The 18,191-nt window shown below is 46.2% G+C and overlaps 1 protein-coding gene across 2 annotated transcripts in view; it reads left to right on the top strand.

The window, feature by feature from the left end:
- The window catches only part of cora (erythrocyte membrane protein band 4.1 like coracle), a 47,067-nt gene that overhangs the window by 23,948 nt on the left and 4,928 nt on the right, over positions 1-18,191 (top strand). The window contains exons 12-17 of one of the 2 annotated variants that reach the window (XM_084578506.1): positions 1,646-1,768; positions 4,140-4,892; positions 6,662-7,156; positions 10,450-10,611; positions 11,263-11,535; positions 16,639-16,836. In XM_084578506.1, the coding sequence (XP_084434632.1) occupies positions 1,646-1,768; positions 4,140-4,892; positions 6,662-7,156; positions 10,450-10,611; positions 11,263-11,535; positions 16,639-16,821 (1,989 nt within the window). In that variant the 3' untranslated portion in view covers positions 16,822-16,836. The remainder of the gene's footprint in view (positions 1-1,645; positions 1,769-4,139; positions 4,893-6,661; positions 7,157-10,449; positions 10,612-11,262; positions 11,536-16,638; positions 16,837-18,191) is intronic. The other variant, XM_084578508.1, reaches the window with a different exon arrangement.

Below are 18,191 nucleotides of genomic sequence, written 5' to 3'. Positions count from 1 at the left end.
CACCGTGATCCGCTGATAGCGAGCCACGGCGTTTCGGCAGCTGCAAAGCACCCTTGCCGCCACGCATGAAGAGGGGGGGCGGAGGAGCCCCTCCTTCTTTTTCTGCATGACGGCAACGGTGTTCTATGCAACACGTTGTCTTGACTCGCTAGCGGCGTCAGGTCGCTGCTAGTGCTGCCTCCGGCACAGAATCTGGAGATCTGGGCAGTTCTGGGCACAGAATGTGGAGATCATTCCAAGAATTTGTAAAAAGGGAGTAATTGTTAATTCGCATCCACCTGGCTCGCTCAGGTAAGCACTAATGAGTAATTACTCTGTTATTACAGATCAACTCCACCTTAGGAGGATGCCTATAAAAACTTTGACATCTGAAGAATATGTAGGGCCGCCACAAAAAATGCACTGATGACAACAGTTGTGTGAGATGCAGAATGTGGTGAAAAGTTCTCTGTCCCTGTTCCTCATTTCTATTTATTTTTCGCGATCGTCGTCGTCCGGCTCATGTATCATCTACTGAGAGTCCCTTGCTGGAACATCCTTCAGTGCACACTCTTCTTTGCCACCTCTAAACACGTTTGGTATCCCACATTTGCTCGAAAGCTCGACCGATAAAACAGCCAGCCAGGATGAAATTTGTTCGGCTCCGCATGTAATACGAGGTGCAAATCTGACGTGATAAAATAGGGAAGGAAACTTCGTATGCATTTAGGAAATAGGCAGATGTGGTCAGTATGACTGCCTATATAGTAGGTACTTGGTCTGTTTGGATCTCCACAGTGCATGAGTTCTCAATATTCGTATCAGGCATATTTTAGAGCTAGCTGGAGCACCTTGTAAATCCACGTTTTTACCTTATCTTTTTGGTATAGGGTTGGTGATGGTAGTGATACTGCTAATCTACAAGATGTTAGGGCTGCTGCTACAGATCACGAGGAAGTTGCTCCAAGCTAATTTTGTTTTGCTACCTGCGAAGCCCGCTGTGAAACTCTCTTGGCCATTTCCCATTGCCAAATGTGGCAGATCATTCATTCTGTTAGAGTGTCTGTTCCCGATCTATTAATTTTGCAAATTGTGTCAACAAATATGCAAACAAATGTGGTTTATTACTTGAAAGAGTTGCATAAGGTAGAGGGCCGCCTTTTAGCTAAGCATTTTATGTCTGAAATTGGCAGGGAGAGGCCATACAGGAGGAGAGACCACAGTAATAAAATTCGAGCTTATATACTGTCTTTAAGTATTCATTTCTTCCTAACACGGTTAACGATTGGAACGAGCTCCCTAATGAAGTGATGGCTGCTTATGTAAATTCGTTGGAGAGGTTTCATTTATGATATGCTATTGATTTCGGAATTCATGCTTCTGCTGTGCACACTTTTTGTTTTGTCATTATAGAAAGTTGCCATGCATTTTGTTATGTGTCAAAAAAATGCTTTACCCTTTGTCAGTTTCTGTTTCCTTAATTGCTGTTTTTCCGTACTTGCGTGTCGTTTGATTTGCAGATGTATTTCCCTGTGCGGTATTTTACCCCCCCCCCATCCCCGTTCCCCTTACAGTAGTGCCATCCAGGCGATGTAGGTATACCGACCGAATAAATAAGTAATTAAGTGACATGCAACCGCTTCGTGGACGCGTGGTGCGCGTGCAGAGGACCATCCCGGTGGGTGGCGTGGCCGTCATGCTGCCCATGGATTCCAAAAAGGACCAGCGCCTCAGTCAGGAGGGCAGGTCACCCGAAGACATGGACAAGAGCCCACTGCACGAGGACGGGGTCAGTGTTCAGACTCTTCATTTCATTCATAAATTCATTTGGACACACAGTTTTGCGCTTGGATGAAAGTAACAGTCATTGTCATCCATTCCTTGTCTTGCCCCATTAGTGGTGGTCGTGGAGCATTTATTTTTGTTGTCACTGCATTTCGTGGTGAATCTGACCTAGATAAAATGATAGCTGCTTGGGATTCAGATGCATGCAAGACTATTGCTCGTCATAGCCATTACAGTTTAGACGCCAAATTATAAAATTCCATGCGTTGTTGCTTCATCTGGATTACTCTAATTGGTCCTGAGCTCTTTTGCTGCTGTATTTAAATTTTATGAAAACTTGATTTGTTACTCTCCTAGCTCGAAAGGCTTGGTAAAGGTGCTAAAAATCCATTCATGTTTTTAATGATAAAGGATGTTTCCTTTAACTTGGTTTGTATGTTATTAATTTGGAGCAGTTAAGGGATATTTCGGTCAAAGTTGAGTCACTGCCATGCATTTGCAAATGGATGGAACCCCTTGCCTTGACGCCATGTTAACATGTCCGATGGCAGTGGGCTTTGAGAGTGTAGGGCTGGAAAGGGAGTTGATTGCTGAAAAGCCTTACCTCATCTTTCTAAACTGTTTTAAAAACAATATATTTGGCACTCAGCCGTATCTTTCCTGTGGCACTTCTGCATTGCCAACCCCGTATAGTATAGAGCTGTTCCAATGTGATAAAGGTGGTCAGTGGTGGGCAGAGGCCTGACTTCGCTGGCAATCGTTTTCTTCTTGTCTATGCAATGTCCCCTGCCAGGCGGATTGTGTTGGAAGTTGCTGAGGTGTCGGTGTATGCTTCGTGGCCATCTCTCGATCTGCGTGGGTATTCGTCACGGCATCAGTAATGCAACCGTTCTACAAATGAAGGGTTTTGGTTTCCGAGCACACAGCTGCTGACTGCTCTCTTTTAACAGCTTTGTAGGGGACGCGCTGTGTCTTCGCAGCAGTGCTCGCTCTAATTGACCTTTGACCTCCTTAACATCTTGACCTCTGAAGGCTTTCTCCCATCGGTGTTACATGAGCCTGTCTTGGATGTTTCTGGCACTAGTGCTATCACTGGTCGGTCATTTTGCTGCATGTGCGGACTTTGCACGATGCATGTCGGCAAAAACCAGTGCACATGGTAGAAATAACGCCTTGTGTCAAACCTGTGCCTCTCACTTACTGCCATCTTGCTTTCGCTACAAAGTAGCTCCTCAATAGCACCCTTGCTTTACTTTCTCTTGTCTTACTGTAAAGAAATGGATGTGCCGTTAGCGATGGGCTTTGCACAGCCCACAGAACATTTGCTGGGTGTGAGACTGAATGAGGTAGTGTAGGGGTGGTAAGGAAATGCTTAAAACATTGTGAGCTCCAGCTATTCTTTAGATGAAATGTCCATGGTTGATTGAGTCTTTGGACAGTTGTTTTTAACAGTGCATTAACACCTAGTGGCTCATTCTACTGCTAGCTTTTCTTTAACGTTTTGTTTCTTTGGAAGCGTACCATGTGCAGTAGAGTTATCCAGCAAGATGGTGTTGCTAATTAGCCGTGCTACTACATGCTTTTAAAGATATCATGGTAATTTTGTTCGAATGCTCGCTGCATTTTTCAGCACGACGGCTAATGGTGAGACATTCATTTTGTTCTTGTTGCGCGTAAACGGATTTCTCAAGGCAGCAGTATTTTTATCGTCTTGTTGGAATTGTAGCACACAGTTTTCTGCACAAGCTCAGGCGTTGCCTTTCGTGTCGTGTGTGCATACATTGGTTCGCGTTCAGACGGTCAAATCGTTAATTTGTGAAACCGTCCATGCGAGGCCAGTGCCAGGCATTGTTCACTGCAGGACGTCTCAACGTCATATAACGAATGTAGCATTGTTTGCAGATGTATTTGCATTGCAGATGCGTTGTTTGCACCCTCTTGCACCCTGGCCCTTTATCGGACATTTGCAGCACGGCCTCTTGGCTCTAGTTAGTTGAAATTCACTGTTTAGCAAGTGCAGTCCACGCAGTCTAACCTGCCCGGATGATTAGTGGGTTTGTCGTAGCTCAGCCAGTTTCTATTGCTTGATCTTTCCTGCTGGGCAATGTGTGGCAAGAGCACCTGCGCGTAAAACTGGTGACGAGCACGGTAGCTCGCAGCATTTGCAAATGCAGCGCGTGGGCACGCCTGCATGCACCTCCCGTGTGCCCACTAACATTCCTTCGTATTTCTCTCTTTCTCTCTCTGCCCCCTCCCCTCTCTCCACATGCACGCCTTCCTGTCCCTAACGTCACACCGTGCTGTGTCTGCATGGCTGCCTCGACGGCATTCTGATCCCTGCACTGTGCGGCCGGCTTCTTCGGCGTGGCACTCAGGCTTCCAAGGTAGCGCGGCCCCTCAGCGGCATTGAGCTCGCAAAGAAAGGCACACAACCAGCAGCCTCATCGAAGAGCATCGAGCAACCGACCTCTAAGGCTGCCCAATCGGTTGCGTCGAAGGCAGTCGACGGCAAGACTCCGCACGGTGCTGAACCTGCTATCGTAGCGGAGATAACCAAGAAGTCTGCAGCGCAGGCAGCAGCATCTCCTAAGGAGGAGCCCACCGTCAAGAAGAGTCTGTCCGGTGGCGAAGGTGAGGATGGCGTGCGGGTGATTTGCCTCGAAGAGCCCGGCACGGGCCTCGTGCGTGAGGTCTATGTGACCGACGACCGCATCCCCAAGTCCGGTGGCGCGGCATCTTCCTCGCTGGCGAGCCTCAAGGAGGAACGTCAACTGCGGCCCACCAAGTCGGAGACTCGCCTCGAGGGCGGCTTCACCGAAAAGAGCATCCGCGACCAGGACGTCACGCGGCTGGAGCTGTCGCGGTCGCGCGAGAAGTTGGTGCCGCTTGCGGAGCAGACGTTGCCCGAGGGGGGCGGCTATCGCAAGGGGGCGGGCGGCCCAGCAGCAGCTCCACAGTTTTGGCCGCCCACCACAGGCAAAAACACCGCGGGGGCTAAGCCGGGTGGGGACGCGATGCAGGAGGACGCAGTGGGGCCTGCTGACACGAGCACCCCGCGACCAGCGGGCCGAGCGACGGGCTTCACGGCAAAGCAGTCGGGTCCTTACACGAAGGAGTACATATACCAGGTGAGGGCAGTTCCTGATGAAAGTTTGCAGTTTCAGAGGATGGAGCTAGTGTCATCAACGGTTTATGGCGAAGTTTAGCTTTCACATCTCGTCTCAGTGCCAAAGTTGCTTACATCAGCATCTTGGTGCAGCTGATAACCTTTTTCCGGGCATTCTCTAGCATTTAGTGAGTGCCTGTTTTTTGCAAAATTTCACCCGTGAGCTGACAGCAGGAGAGAAAGACTTAGTGTTCAGTAGCAGTGGTTGATATGCCCTAGTATAGTAGTATCGCCACTTCCATTGCAACTGCGTCTCTTGCTGACCCATTGACATAAAAAAAAAATACTTGTGGTTTAGCTCTGGGTATAACCCTAGTTGAATTGCGAAAGCAATGGCGGCAGCTTCTTTTGCCTGCTACATTTTGCCCTGTCACACCCCATCAGTGTAAGTGCTACATTATTGGGGACACTAAAGCTTATCCTTTAAAGGCATTACGCGAGAGCGTAAGCTACCAGCCTACATATAAAGTCACACTTCAACCAAGCCGTATGGACGTGCCTGCGTGTCGTAGGGGTAACGAATATGCAAACGGTTCTGGCTGGCTGATTCTGATATCACTCTCCCATATGAAAGGAACGACCCGAGTTGGCAGCCCGTGGCATAGGGGTAACTTGAATTCAAATGTCATGGCAGGCTGATTTTTTTATGAGGAGACAGTAGCTATGCCTCTTTGGCTTTGGCTGTCGGAGTATTGCTTTCGCAATAAAAAAAGTAATTGTGAACTGAAGATTGCTTCAAGATCTGTTTTGAGACAGTTGATTATAGTGGAAAAATTTAAAGGCTATAATTTTTCAAAGATGTCTTTTAAACACCAAAGTGTGTTGCGTTAAACTGGACATGTGCCCTTGTAAAAAGCACACAGAACATTAAACATGTTGATTTAGTGAAAGATAAAAACATGCAGACTGGGTTGTTTAATATTTCGGTAGTTTTTAACATGCAAGAAAATGATACCTGCTAGCAAATGATACAAACGTTACTTGCCAGCCGTTAAAAGTAGGTATGTATTTATGTAGCATTTCTTGTAGGCTTCTATCTTCGCCAAAAGCCTCGAGAAACCATGGCTTGTGTGTATGGAGTTATGTTTTCGTAGGGTTGACAAAATGCTGTGATGGGAGACACTGGTAACGTAAACGTATATGTGCAGCAGAGGCATCAAACCAGCAGCCATGCTAACTTATGTGGTTATCTTGCAAGACTGTCTACAGTGGGCAATGCCACACGAGCGTGGCTTTGGCTTCGTATGTACCAGAGTGCATATGTCATGTGTGACCTCTCTATTGCAGCGGGTGCCAAGTGTCAACACGTATATATTTTTTTTGCACTGTGATAGTTTGTAACCGTATTGCCTTAGCTTACATTAAACACTGTGTACATTTTGCGGAATTAAGAAATAGGGAGTGATGCTGTCGTACAGAGCATGAACCAACCCCCGTTTGCTGGATCAGGTAAACTGTCACGGTGAAAACCTGTGCATAGTGATAAGAGTCAAGAACAGACAAGCTTTGAAAACGCAAAAGATAGATGAGAGAAGGAAAAAGAAAACTTGAGAAGAACCACATCTTGGACTCTCCAGCCAGTGCAACATCTTTGACATGATGTCCACCTTTTGACAGTGCAACAGAATCTCTGCTGACGTGTCTCGTATTTCTCTAAGCTTTTCCACAAAAGTTTGAGACCTTGAACGAAAGGTTGCAGTCACATTGCCCTTGTCGCCTCATTCATCACAGGTCTCACCAACGGACGATTCCAAGCGCCCCTACAGCCCAACTCGCGGTGGTGGCTTCAGCTACAGCCCTCCACCCGTCGATGTCTCTCCCACCGGGGCAGCCACATCGCCAACTGCGAGGCCCGGAAGTGGCGAGGGTGTCCGCCAGGCCACGGGTCTTGCCTTCACCTACTCGCCCACCCGGCTGGCTGGAACACCCGGGTGGAACGAGGCGTCTAGGCGCAGCCCCACCACAGCACCGGGCAGTGCCACTGCCGGCGCTTCACCCACCACCGCTGCCACCACTACGACCCCCACTGCAGGCAAGAGCCTGGACTCGCCGTCGTCCGAATCCTCCGAGAGCAGCCTGGACGAGTACCGCGAAGAGCGACCCAGGCCATCGCGGATCCCTACCAAGAAGGATGGCACCACCCGCCCTAAAGTGGTGGGCGTCGTGCCTTCTCTGGCAGCGAGCCGCTCTCCGCCACCGGGCAAAGAGCCCCACGCTCAGCACAAGGTTGGTTCCTTTGTTTGTGACCTGGCGTTTCGTTGACCTCAAAGAAAGGAGCCAATAGTCACCGAGGCCAAGGAAAAGCATAGGGGAATTTTTTTAATTTTTACTTTTTGGCTATTGACCTGGAACTGAACAGTTGGCGAGAGCACCGGACGCGATATTTAGAGGTTATGGGTTCGGTTTCCACCTTCGATGCATTGTTTTCCTCCTACTTTGTATTTAATTAGCTTTGTCCCTAAACTTTCTATTTACTCTGCATTTAATTATCTGTCTCTCCAAATTGATTTGTACAGTACTAATCCATGTCAGTAGCAAAAAGTACAAATGAAGAAAAAAAAAATCCCCTGTGCTTTTGTTGGCCTCGCCTATAGTTGGTTTGTTTTATTCATATTTCATAGGGAGCCCCTTATTTCACCTCAATTTGCTGCTCCTTGGCATCGACCTAGCATTTGAATTGGCTGCACTGCCCTGCTGGAATGGACTGCAGGAATATCCTCTTTTTCCACCAGAAACTCGTAGTACAGTCAAACCCAGATATCTATATATTGAACTCGAAGGGGATCGCAAAATAAATCGAAAACCGGCAGATTTTTTTTTTTTGTGAGAGTCATCCATTTTTTGCATTCATGAATCAACGAAAGCACGCGGTCTGCTGCGATCATGACACCGACTTTTAGCACTGTTCGCTTCAAACAGCATTTGCGCCTATCACGCTTTCCAATGATTTTTGTGGCAGGGGGCTACACTCGCCCCAAATGTGGTGTGATAAATCGAACCAGGATTGTGCAATCAAGCCATCATGGGCACTCTGCCAAAAGTAGCTCCCCACCACAAAAGCTGTCAAAAGATAAACACTCCACGACGTTATCGCTGCGCAGCATCTTGGCGCGTTGCCAGTAGTAAATGAGCTGTGGATGAGACGGAGAAATGCGCCACCGACATGCAAGCGAAAACGCTCGTGATTTCTGCTGCGACGATGCAAAATCCTGTTTTGAGCTGTCACAGCGGCGAGAGCAATGCAGGTTCAACAAGTTTAAACTTCACTACCCGTGTCAGACCGCAGCTTCGCGTGGCTCCACATAGCCTAGTTCTGTGCATGCGCGTGATGTCACAGCCAAGTCCAGCTGCCAGCCCCCTCGCCAAGCTCTGACTCCTCTTCATTAAAAAAAAAAAAAACATTATTCTCCAATGGGAATCGAACCTCCATCCCTTGGATCTCCAGCCAAGCGCTTTAGCGCTGTGCCACGCCCCAGATCATGAAACCCTCTTCATAATTCCGCTTGTCTACAGTGAGGATGATAGCGGGATTCCGCGAGTGACAGATATTGAGATTGGCGCGCAATTTGAAAGTACCAATGACTAAAATATTAAAGTCACTCAATTAGGGTGACCGTCACCCAACCGGAAGTAGAGCTGAAAAACGGCATAGGAAGGGATTGGAGCACAATTTGAAAGTACCAAAGACTAAAATGGGTAAACAAAAAGTGAATTAATGTGACTTCGAGGATGTGACATGCAACCGGAAGTAGAACTGGAAAAGGGCATAGAAAGGAATTGGTGCGCAATTTGAAAGTACCAAAGACTAAAATGGGTAAACAAGAAGTGAATCAAGCAACTAGAAGTAACCAATAGCAGCATCCGTGCTTTCGCATTACTCCAATGCAGATTCTGCAGTGCCCTTTAATTTTTTTCGCTCTGTTGCTTGCATGTGAACCGGCTTTTATGCTTTTTTTTTTTTTCCTTTTTTCAAATTGATGAGGCAAAAGGGGAGGCTGGGTTCATTATGCGAGTAGGTTGATTACACGACAAATACGGCGTCATTGTTCACGATTGTAAGCTGCGTCTCAAGTCGATTTCTGTTTATCGAATTATCGATATATCAAACTATTTCGCGATCCCCTTCGAGTTCGATATATCCGGGTTCAACTGTACATGTATTTGAGGTCTGCATTTCCTAAATGAAGCAGACGATTTTCGTCTCGAACAATACATGCACATACCCTGACAAGCAAACGTTTAGCCTCGACGAGTGCGCATAGTAAGATACTCAAAGTTGGAGCGATAGTCTTAGGCTGTATATCTGTGTAGTTCTAGCATCCTGGCACGCAGCATTTCATATGGCGGTACGTGTTGTAGGCTAGTGGGTTTGATTCTATGCTTCCACAAAGACGAAGCACGAGAAAAAGGACAAAGCGCGAAGCACAAGAACACGAAGAACAACAGGACGAACCGTAACCGACACCAGTACAATCTCGTTACAAGAGACGTGGTTATAAGAGATATGTGAAAATGGTTTGCTTGGTTTGCCTATGTCTGCCATGCTAACAACATTGCATACAAATGACATGGTTGCGAGAGACACTCCGTTACTATGGACAACTTTTGCAGGTCCCTAAAGTAACTTCTTCACTATTTAGAAGAGACACAATTTAGGTGCGCTCATGCAATGCAGCTGATTCGCACAAACTCGTATGTGTGGCAGTTTAGATTTCCTTATCTAAATTGTGTTCTATATCAGTGCCTGTTTTGTTGAAAGATGTCAGGAACCAAGAAGGAGTGTCTTCTCTTGACTGGGAAATCAAAATGTCCCTGTTGTTTCACTCACACAGGAATGTGATGACAGTGGCTGAAAAAAAAGGGGACATTTTGACTTCCCATTCGAGAGGAGGCACTTCTTCTTAGTTCCTGACATATTGCAACAAAACAGGATGCTGATATGGAACACAATTTAGATAAGGGAATCTAAACTTCCACACATACGAGTTGTTAAGAATTTTTGGTTACAAGAGATATCTTTTTCGGGTCCCTTGAGCGTCTCTCGTAACAAGGTTTTACTGTACCGCCTATTTCTTGCCTTGTCACGTGACGGCCAATTTCCCATATTGCTTTTCATTTTATTTTTTATGACTAAGCTTCACCTGTTCCCCGTAGCGCTCCCCCCTAATTTTTTTCTTCCTCCATGGCTGCCACAGTCGCGCCACTCCTCAGCGCGATCGCGAAACGTTTCACCGCATTTATAACCTCGAAGTATTTACTGTAAACACTTTGAAGGTGGTTTCCCTTGCAATCATCCCTTGCAATCAATTCTTAACTTAGTTTTCGTTCTGCATTACCCTTATGAGTCTTCATGGGAAAACTGCACAGAACGAAAACCTTGATGCAACGAAAATTTGCGGACATCTTACATTTTCAGTATGACCAGGCTTAAGTGTGTCCGGGTTCGACTGTACATAAGAAAAAAAGATGCATTGTAAAATCTGAGATAACAGGGTCACCCATCTCTCTCTCTCTCCCAGGATACTAAGTCTCGCATTCCAAGTCTGCCTAGCCAGCCGTCATCGTGGGGCAGCGAAGGCCGTGGTGCAGAAAAGTCTGGCATCAGGGCACCGGGTGCTGCTACCTCTCCACTGCAGTCCAAAACAATGTTAGACTCTAGGAAGGCCACCTCACCTGAACAGGTAGGTGCAATGAATCTAAGGTGGACTCCCCCACCCCTTTGTTGCTGTAATGCCACTGCGGTAGAATCTTTCACGGGACCATGCAAAAGTCACATGTAATCTAGACATTGTATAATCGAAAACGTTGTGCATTGGACACATTTTCATCATAAATGTACCCACTTCTCAAGCTGTCAAAATGAAGTATGTTTTATGTTAACCCATGCTTCATAAATGTACCATTTTCGGTAGTCATATGGGATTATCGGAAGGGGGGGGGGTTATCAACACTGACGGCACGCTTCCTACAGCAACGTGTGGCCCGCCGGGTGAAAAAAGCGCATCGCTCGCTCGATGTGGCCTAACGCGCCAGGAAACTGCAGTGGAAAGCACTCATCTTGTAGCCAATTATTGCCATCACTGTAACGTCATGCCTGAATGAATGTACAAATGATCTTCATGACGCCATTGCCAGTGGAGCAAGGTAAAGATGAAGCAGTCGACGTTGGGGTTGCAATGATTTTGGTCACTCGAAAAGTTTGTCTTAACTGAACATAATTGTAGCACACATTTCTTTGTATGCGGCTTTTTTTTCACGTCGAGTCTTATGGGAAAGCAAGTAATGGCCTTGCATTGATTAATTTATTCGAAAATTAAACCTAACTTGTGCAGAGGGCCATTGTGAAGACGGAGGCCCTCAAGTATGACCCAGCGGCCAGCGTGGCCCTGCAGACGAGCAGCACGACCAGCGTGCCCGTAGTGTCCACCGAGACACGCAAAGTGGCCTACCAGGTGGCCGAGGGGCCGGGCCCCGCGGGGGCCCACTTTGCGGCCACCACAGTCACCACAAGTGCGGTGCCACCGCACGACATTGTCGAACAAGAGGGCGAGGTGGTCAGCTCACAGACCATCTCCAGCAAGACGCGCACCGTCGAGACCGTCACGGTAGGTTGTCTTCTTCTATGTAGTACAGTCGAAACCCGCAATAACGAAATCGTCTGGGACAGCAAAAAAATTCGCTTTTGCGAGAATTTCGTTGCCATGAAAATGAGACAGAAAAGATAGAAAACAGCCCGCAAAAAGAAAATTTATTGCCAAAAGCCAGTTAGCTTGGTTTGCCGAGCCTTGCCTTGCAACAACTTCATAGATCTACTTTCACATTGCAAGCCGCAATATCGGGACGGGATTTAAAGCGGCTTAGCCAGCCAGCGCTTGCTCTGAATTGTTCATGCCCGAGCATGCAAGCAAAGCCCAGGGCCTTCTGTTGCAGCACTTTGCTAGACAAAGACACTTTGTTCGCGTGCTATTCACAAAACCAGGCAAACACCGCCTTGTCGACGTCCGGGAACGAAGCAGCCGTCACTGTTTTGTGCTGTGCTCGGACGCCATTCTCAAGCACACTGAGAATGGCTGCCTTATTTTTAAATTGTGGACAGAGAGCTGCACGCAATCCCGTACTCATTGATATCAATTTTTTTCCTGCCTTTTTCTACTTGAGCAGTGATGGCAGCCTTCTCTTGTAGCGACAAAAATCTTCGCTTTTTTATCTGGTGGAGACATCTTTCAAAATACAAACGTGCCAACTGCTGCTCATACTCACACACACACCACAACCAACGCACACAACGAACGCACGTGCATCACTTCAGCAGGCCTAAAAGTGTAGCCCCGATGATAAGTCTAGTGTCGCCCCTTAATGGTGTCGCTGCAAGGCTGCCTCCCCTGAACAAAGCCTCCAAGATATGCGCGCGAAAGCATTCGGGTGATCTCGAAGGTCATGCTCTGAGCATCTTCAATTAGGGCCTCTGCAAGCACCATCCTGTGAAACCGATCGCAGAGGGCACGTGCTGCGCCAGTATAGTGGCTAGCGCCGGCTATAGGTGGCTAAAGTCGCGCTGGCTGCAAGGTTTCCAGGCGCCAACACCGTCGCTGCAGCCACGCAAGCGCACTGTGGCAGTTTAGTCAATTTGAGCGTTTTTTTTGACACTGTTATAATATTGGAGAGAGTATGCGGACCGGCACTGCAGCAAATTTGTTATACGAAATACATTGGCCTCTATGGGCATATGCTGGGGATCCGGAAATATTTTGTTGCGGTGAGAATTTCGTATTCCCTAGATTTCGTTATCGCGGGTTTCGACTGTATGTATTCAGCAGCAATATGACAGGTCCACCTGGTTTCATACTGGTCCTTGCTGTACAGAAAGTGGTGTAAAGAATTCTGTATAACACCCCGCGATTGAGTCGATAGCCTTAGAGATTTTTAATCGTGATTGAACTCGAAGGAGTTGTGCCGCTGCTACACAGCAGAACTCAAAGGTTGTTGAAATAGTTCTGGTGTTTGGCACCAAACTTTTGTGGCGCCACTGTCATTGCTTTCGGTTTTACTTAAAGAACTAAAATATTTCTATAAATGCAAAATAAAATATAGCTGTTACCTTTTTCTTTAGTAACTGCAGGTGTTTGTTGTTATTAAAGGGCAACTTCGTTTTTTTTTAACCGCGTTGAAGTTCATACATATTGTCTCAGTTTTGTAATGCTCTCGTTTTTTTTATCTTGCTCAGACGTCATTTCAGGAGAAAAAAAGAGGCACAAAATAAAAAAATTGTGATAACCGCTTGTTCTAAAAAAAAAAAAGAATACGCTTTAAATGAAACCTGAAAAGAATTTAACAAAGGAAAGCTAGAAAAATATTGTTGCAAGTGACCAATTAACCGCCCAGTTTGAGGACTGCAAAAATGGCTGTGCTCTTCATTGTGTTTTCTTTTTTTGGAAGCGCAGGTTACAGTGGTAGAGAGTACAAAAATAATGTGCCTTAAAGGGGCGATGACAGGGTCGTTCGATGTATAGCCGTTTTATACTTCTGTGTCAGTATAACATTGCGTCAGCGTTGACATTGGGACATCAGCGACCAATGATTACCAGACCAGAAAGCTGATTCCGATATTAATAATAAAAATAATTTTAAAGCTATCTACTGTATGGAATGGAGTCAAATTTCGAGGATTTTTAATTTAACGTGTGAGTAATTAAATGCAATAATCAGTTTATGCTCAGTTGTTAGCTGTCATGGCCCCTTTAAAAAGGAACGATGCTATTTTAAAATTGTACGCACATTAATATTTTATCATGTAAATTAAAGATGTGGACTAATTACGCTTGTTCGTGGTTTCGTATCAAAACGCGCTATGTTTTGATACGAAACGGAGCGCTAGGAGCGCTCCGTTTCGTATCAAACCGTAGCGCGCTCAAAGTATCAAACTAGGAGCGCTACGTGCACTCAAACTAGGAGTGCTACGTGCACTCTAGGAGTGCACGTAGCGCTCCTAGAGGCAACGTTAGCAACCATGCGCGACGTTCGAAGGCCTTCGAGATCTTGTTAGACTTTGGGCTGTTCCGCTGACTCGATAGACTATTAACTCAATGGCCATTCGAAATGCCTGTGTATAAAAAAAGGAAACTGTATAAGTTTTATATAGCTGTCCCACAGGCTTTTCGAAGGCCCTCAAACCGATTGTCTATTCACTCGAAGGCCTTCGAGTCGATAGACAATCGGTTCGAGGGCCTTCTAAATGCCCGTGTGACACCGGTATAAAACTAATACGCTTTACAGGGTACACACCTCTGTGCAAGTCTGGTTAACTTTATTTGCGAGTGCCATATGAATTCTGAAATAAACAAGATGAAAAATTTTTGCTATTTTAATTTTTCGTTCTTTTCTCTCCGATAAGGTATTCGATATTCGATGCCATTTTTTGTCCATATTGTTATTCGGTTTGTACTCGAAACGTTCAGTATTCGCACACCCCTAATATGTATTGGCGTTTGAACCCTTTTATAACAGACAGTAGTGGAAAGGACTTTTCGTCTTACTTTTTGTCTCTTGTAAGAGAAATTTCTTCTAAGCTGAGTTTCATGTTGCCACTCGGGGACTAGGAGCTTTACAAAAGAAGTAGGTAATAGCTTGTTTCTTTATTGTGAGATTTATTACCTGTGGGTTTATTACCAAGGGGTTTATGACCTGCAGACGTAGCTGTATGCTCTCTCCTCAAGCACATATATTCTCAAAGTCAAGCACATATATTCTCACTCCAGCGCAGCTACCTTGTTGGCAGCTTTTTATGCGCTGCAGTAACTGACCGATTTTTCGGACTCCAATAATTCAGACTTGTGCGATATTTTGGACTTCATTCAGGAACAGTCACACGCCTCTTAGTAATGTGTACATTTTTACGACTGATATTTTGGACGAAAGTTAGATTTTTCGGAATAAAATAGGCACCAGCACTGCTGTGGCGATCGTTTCTCAGCTGAAAGCGTGTGTTTTTGACATGACATAGATGTGAGCAGATATCGCTGTCTCGACCCGGTCCTGAAAGGCAGCTTCTTGCATTTAAACAGAGTCGCTTGGAGGTACTGGCTTGGCTACTTGTTCCTCGTTGCCATCTGAAGTAGTGGTAATATAACGGTATGCTACTCCTTGTTGTCAACGAAGTGGCCTACAAAGAGCGTACGATTGGGTCGAAAATTGAACATGAGCAGCGTCCACTGCCACCCGCAGGGCGGGAGGGGTGTTCTTCCCGTGGGTTCTGTCTCGCAGTCTTCACGACCATCGTTGCGCGTGCAAAGTGAATGTTATTGCTTCATGTGACACCTGCTTTTGTTGAGTTAAACCTGGTTATAACGAAATTGTAAAATGTCCACGATTTGTTTTTACATCCATGTTTTCATTATATGCAATTTATATGCAAAGAAAACCACCTTGAAAGTATTTGAAAATATTTGCAGTTAATCAAAGTGACTTGAAGGTATAGAAGCTATGAAAGGTTTTGCCGAGGCGCGGCGTGACTGCGGTAGCAGCCTCCATCTCCGCTGCGGATTGCACGACGTGTCTAGGAGGGCGCATGATTCCCGGCGGCATGCACTCCTACAACGTTGGGGTTGGGACCCATCTGCATGTGTGCACTCTCAACCTGCGGAAGCATATTGCAGTATAACGTGAACAAATCATGGGGAGCTGAAGAGTTAGCAACTTTCAAACCTTTTTTTTTCTTTTTTTTTTTATCTTCACAAATGTTTTGGTTACATTTTTTGGATCATTTTACGGGTTCTGCGAAGTCCAATAAATTGGTTAGCTGCTGTACACTTAGTAACCTGAAATCATGAAAAAAGGAGTAGAGATAAATGGAGTTCCGAGATGAGCAAAGTACAGAAATACTTTCTTTTTTTACCCGGACACCCACCGGTAAAAATGGGTACAAGCGTCCCCCGGCCTGGCGCCCAGCTCTCACAGGGGTGTGCATTTGGAAGAGGCTCCGCAAACCCCGCTGCGCTCCTTCTGGGGCAAAATAGCCTGCAAAGGTGGTTCGAGTTACCGTGTTGCACAGAGTTCAAAACTGAAAATGAGTTGTGTCCTGCACACGTGAAATCTCAGAAAAGCCTTGAAGTTTCACTTGCGAAACGCTCTAAACCAGCGTGTCGAAAGACGTAAAGGTTCACCGTGTGACTGATGAAGTTCACTTCTCAGAGGATCGCTGCATTCCTGGGCAAGTCTGGATTTCCGGCTGTCTGACTTTGCGAGATCACATTCTGAAAAATTTAAGTCATCTATCACATACAGTCGCATAATGAATCGGCGTTCCTTTTTTTTTATGTGGACATTAGTTTGGAGACAAGCTGATTACATGAAGGTAAAAAAAATTTTACTTCTTTTTTCTTTTTGCCAAAGTCGAAATTTCCTTGTTGCCAAAACCCTAGTGATGGGTAATAAAAGAATGGAAGCACAGACCAATCACGCTCAAGGGTGGGCTTAAATTGAAAATTGCCTTCCGTGGACCACTAGTTGAAGTTCCAAGCTGTACTTGACTGATTCTGCGTCCAGGCTGAAGGTAAAGCTCGTCAAGCCATCTTCAGACTCTTCGCTTTCATAAAATGTCCACCACTGTAGATGTAGCAAAATCACTTAAATGACACCAAATTGTTGGGAAAACTGGTGTGTCTGTTCTTGTGTGGCAAACTTTTTCATGGTGCCTTGCTGCCCTGGTGCAGTACAAGATGGAGCGCGACGGTGTCGTCGAGACCCGGGTGGAGCAGAAAATCACCATCCAGAGTGATGGTGACCCCATCGACCATGACCGAGCGCTGGCGCAGGCCATTCAGGAGGCTACCATGATGAACCCAGACATGACGGTCGAGAAGATCGAGATCCAGCAGCAGTCACAGGCAAAATGAGGCACTCCGCACTGGGTGAGCTGTGACTTTCACTAATCACATAGGAAACTGACCGTACTCTCTTTATGACCAACTGGGGCGAAGACTTCATTTCAGAAAGCATATAGCCCTGGTAGTATACGCTGATGCGTACATTTATGTATTTCAGTTGCGAGTGAAGTTTCATTCAGTGTACAAACACATGGTCCTCGAAATTGCATGTTGAAGGCCACGAAGTGCCGGTACGACCTGAGGATATCATTCTGAGGGCGCTTTCAAGACAGTCTTGCCACAAACTATTATGGGGACATATTGAGGATCTTTTTGAAGGCTTGAGGACATTTCGACCATTTGAGATCTTGCATGGTGCCATCTTCTGGTCCTGAACATTTGTGAAAATATTGGGGTGTTTTTTACACTGGGTGATAGTATTTGTCAGCATAAATGGCGAGTGCATTCATTATTGGTTGCTGGCTCAATATCCCGAAGCAATTCTGGCAATGAGGGACACCGTAATGGAGTGCCCCAGATAATGTCAACCACCTGAGGGACTTTGACAACATATGTATTATCGGGAACAAAAGTTGTACACTTTTGATGATGACGCAGACTTGGAATTCGAACCCAGGTCTCCCAGGTCGGTAGCCGAGTGCCCTAAATTACCGAGCTTCTGTGGCAGAGCTATTAGTTGTTGTGTTAGTGTACAGTCGAACCTCGTTATAATGAACACGGATACAGTGAATTATCGGATATAACGAAGTAAAAGCAAAATTTGGTTGGCTGTGCTTTATTTCTATGGGAGTTCTATCTGTATAACGAAATGAAAAACTGAAAGTTTGGCACTAAGTCGGTTATAACGAAGCATATTTCGTATTCACACGACTCAAAATCCGCAAAGAAGCAAAAAAAAAAAATTTTCAAAACGCTAAATTTCGGCTTTATCACTCGCCTCCACCTAAAATGTGTTTGAATCAACCGCGCTTTCGCACACCACGCCATCTAGGGACCGCGAGTGAATCTAGCATCAACAGCTGCCTGGCATGTGACCTGCACGTGATCGAACCATCGCCCGTGTGCCCCTGCCCCTACTTTTTGCCGACATGCGTGTGTGCTCACTTTCCTCGAGGTCGTGCCGTCGTCTTGCAGCATGGCGGTGCCGAAACGCAAAGCAGTTTCTCTTGAAACAAAGATAAAAATATTCAGGGCGGTCGACAGCGGGCGCAAGAAGAAAGAGATTGCCGCAGACTTCGGCGTTGCGCCTAGCACTCTGTCAACCATACTGAGCGCAAGGCAGGAGATAGAAAACGTGCACTCTGCAGGCGCCGTGAAGAACGACAGGAAGCGTGTCAGGTATTGTCACCACCAGGATGTTGAAGATGCCTTGTTTGAAG

The sequence above is a fragment of the Amblyomma maculatum genome, chromosome 9, assembly GCF_055883805.1.
Source record: "Amblyomma maculatum isolate TAMU_Amacu chromosome 9, ASM5588380v1, whole genome shotgun sequence".
Lineage (NCBI taxonomy): Eukaryota > Metazoa > Arthropoda > Arachnida > Ixodida > Ixodidae > Amblyomma > Amblyomma maculatum.
This window is presented reverse-complemented; position numbering and strand designations above follow the sequence as displayed.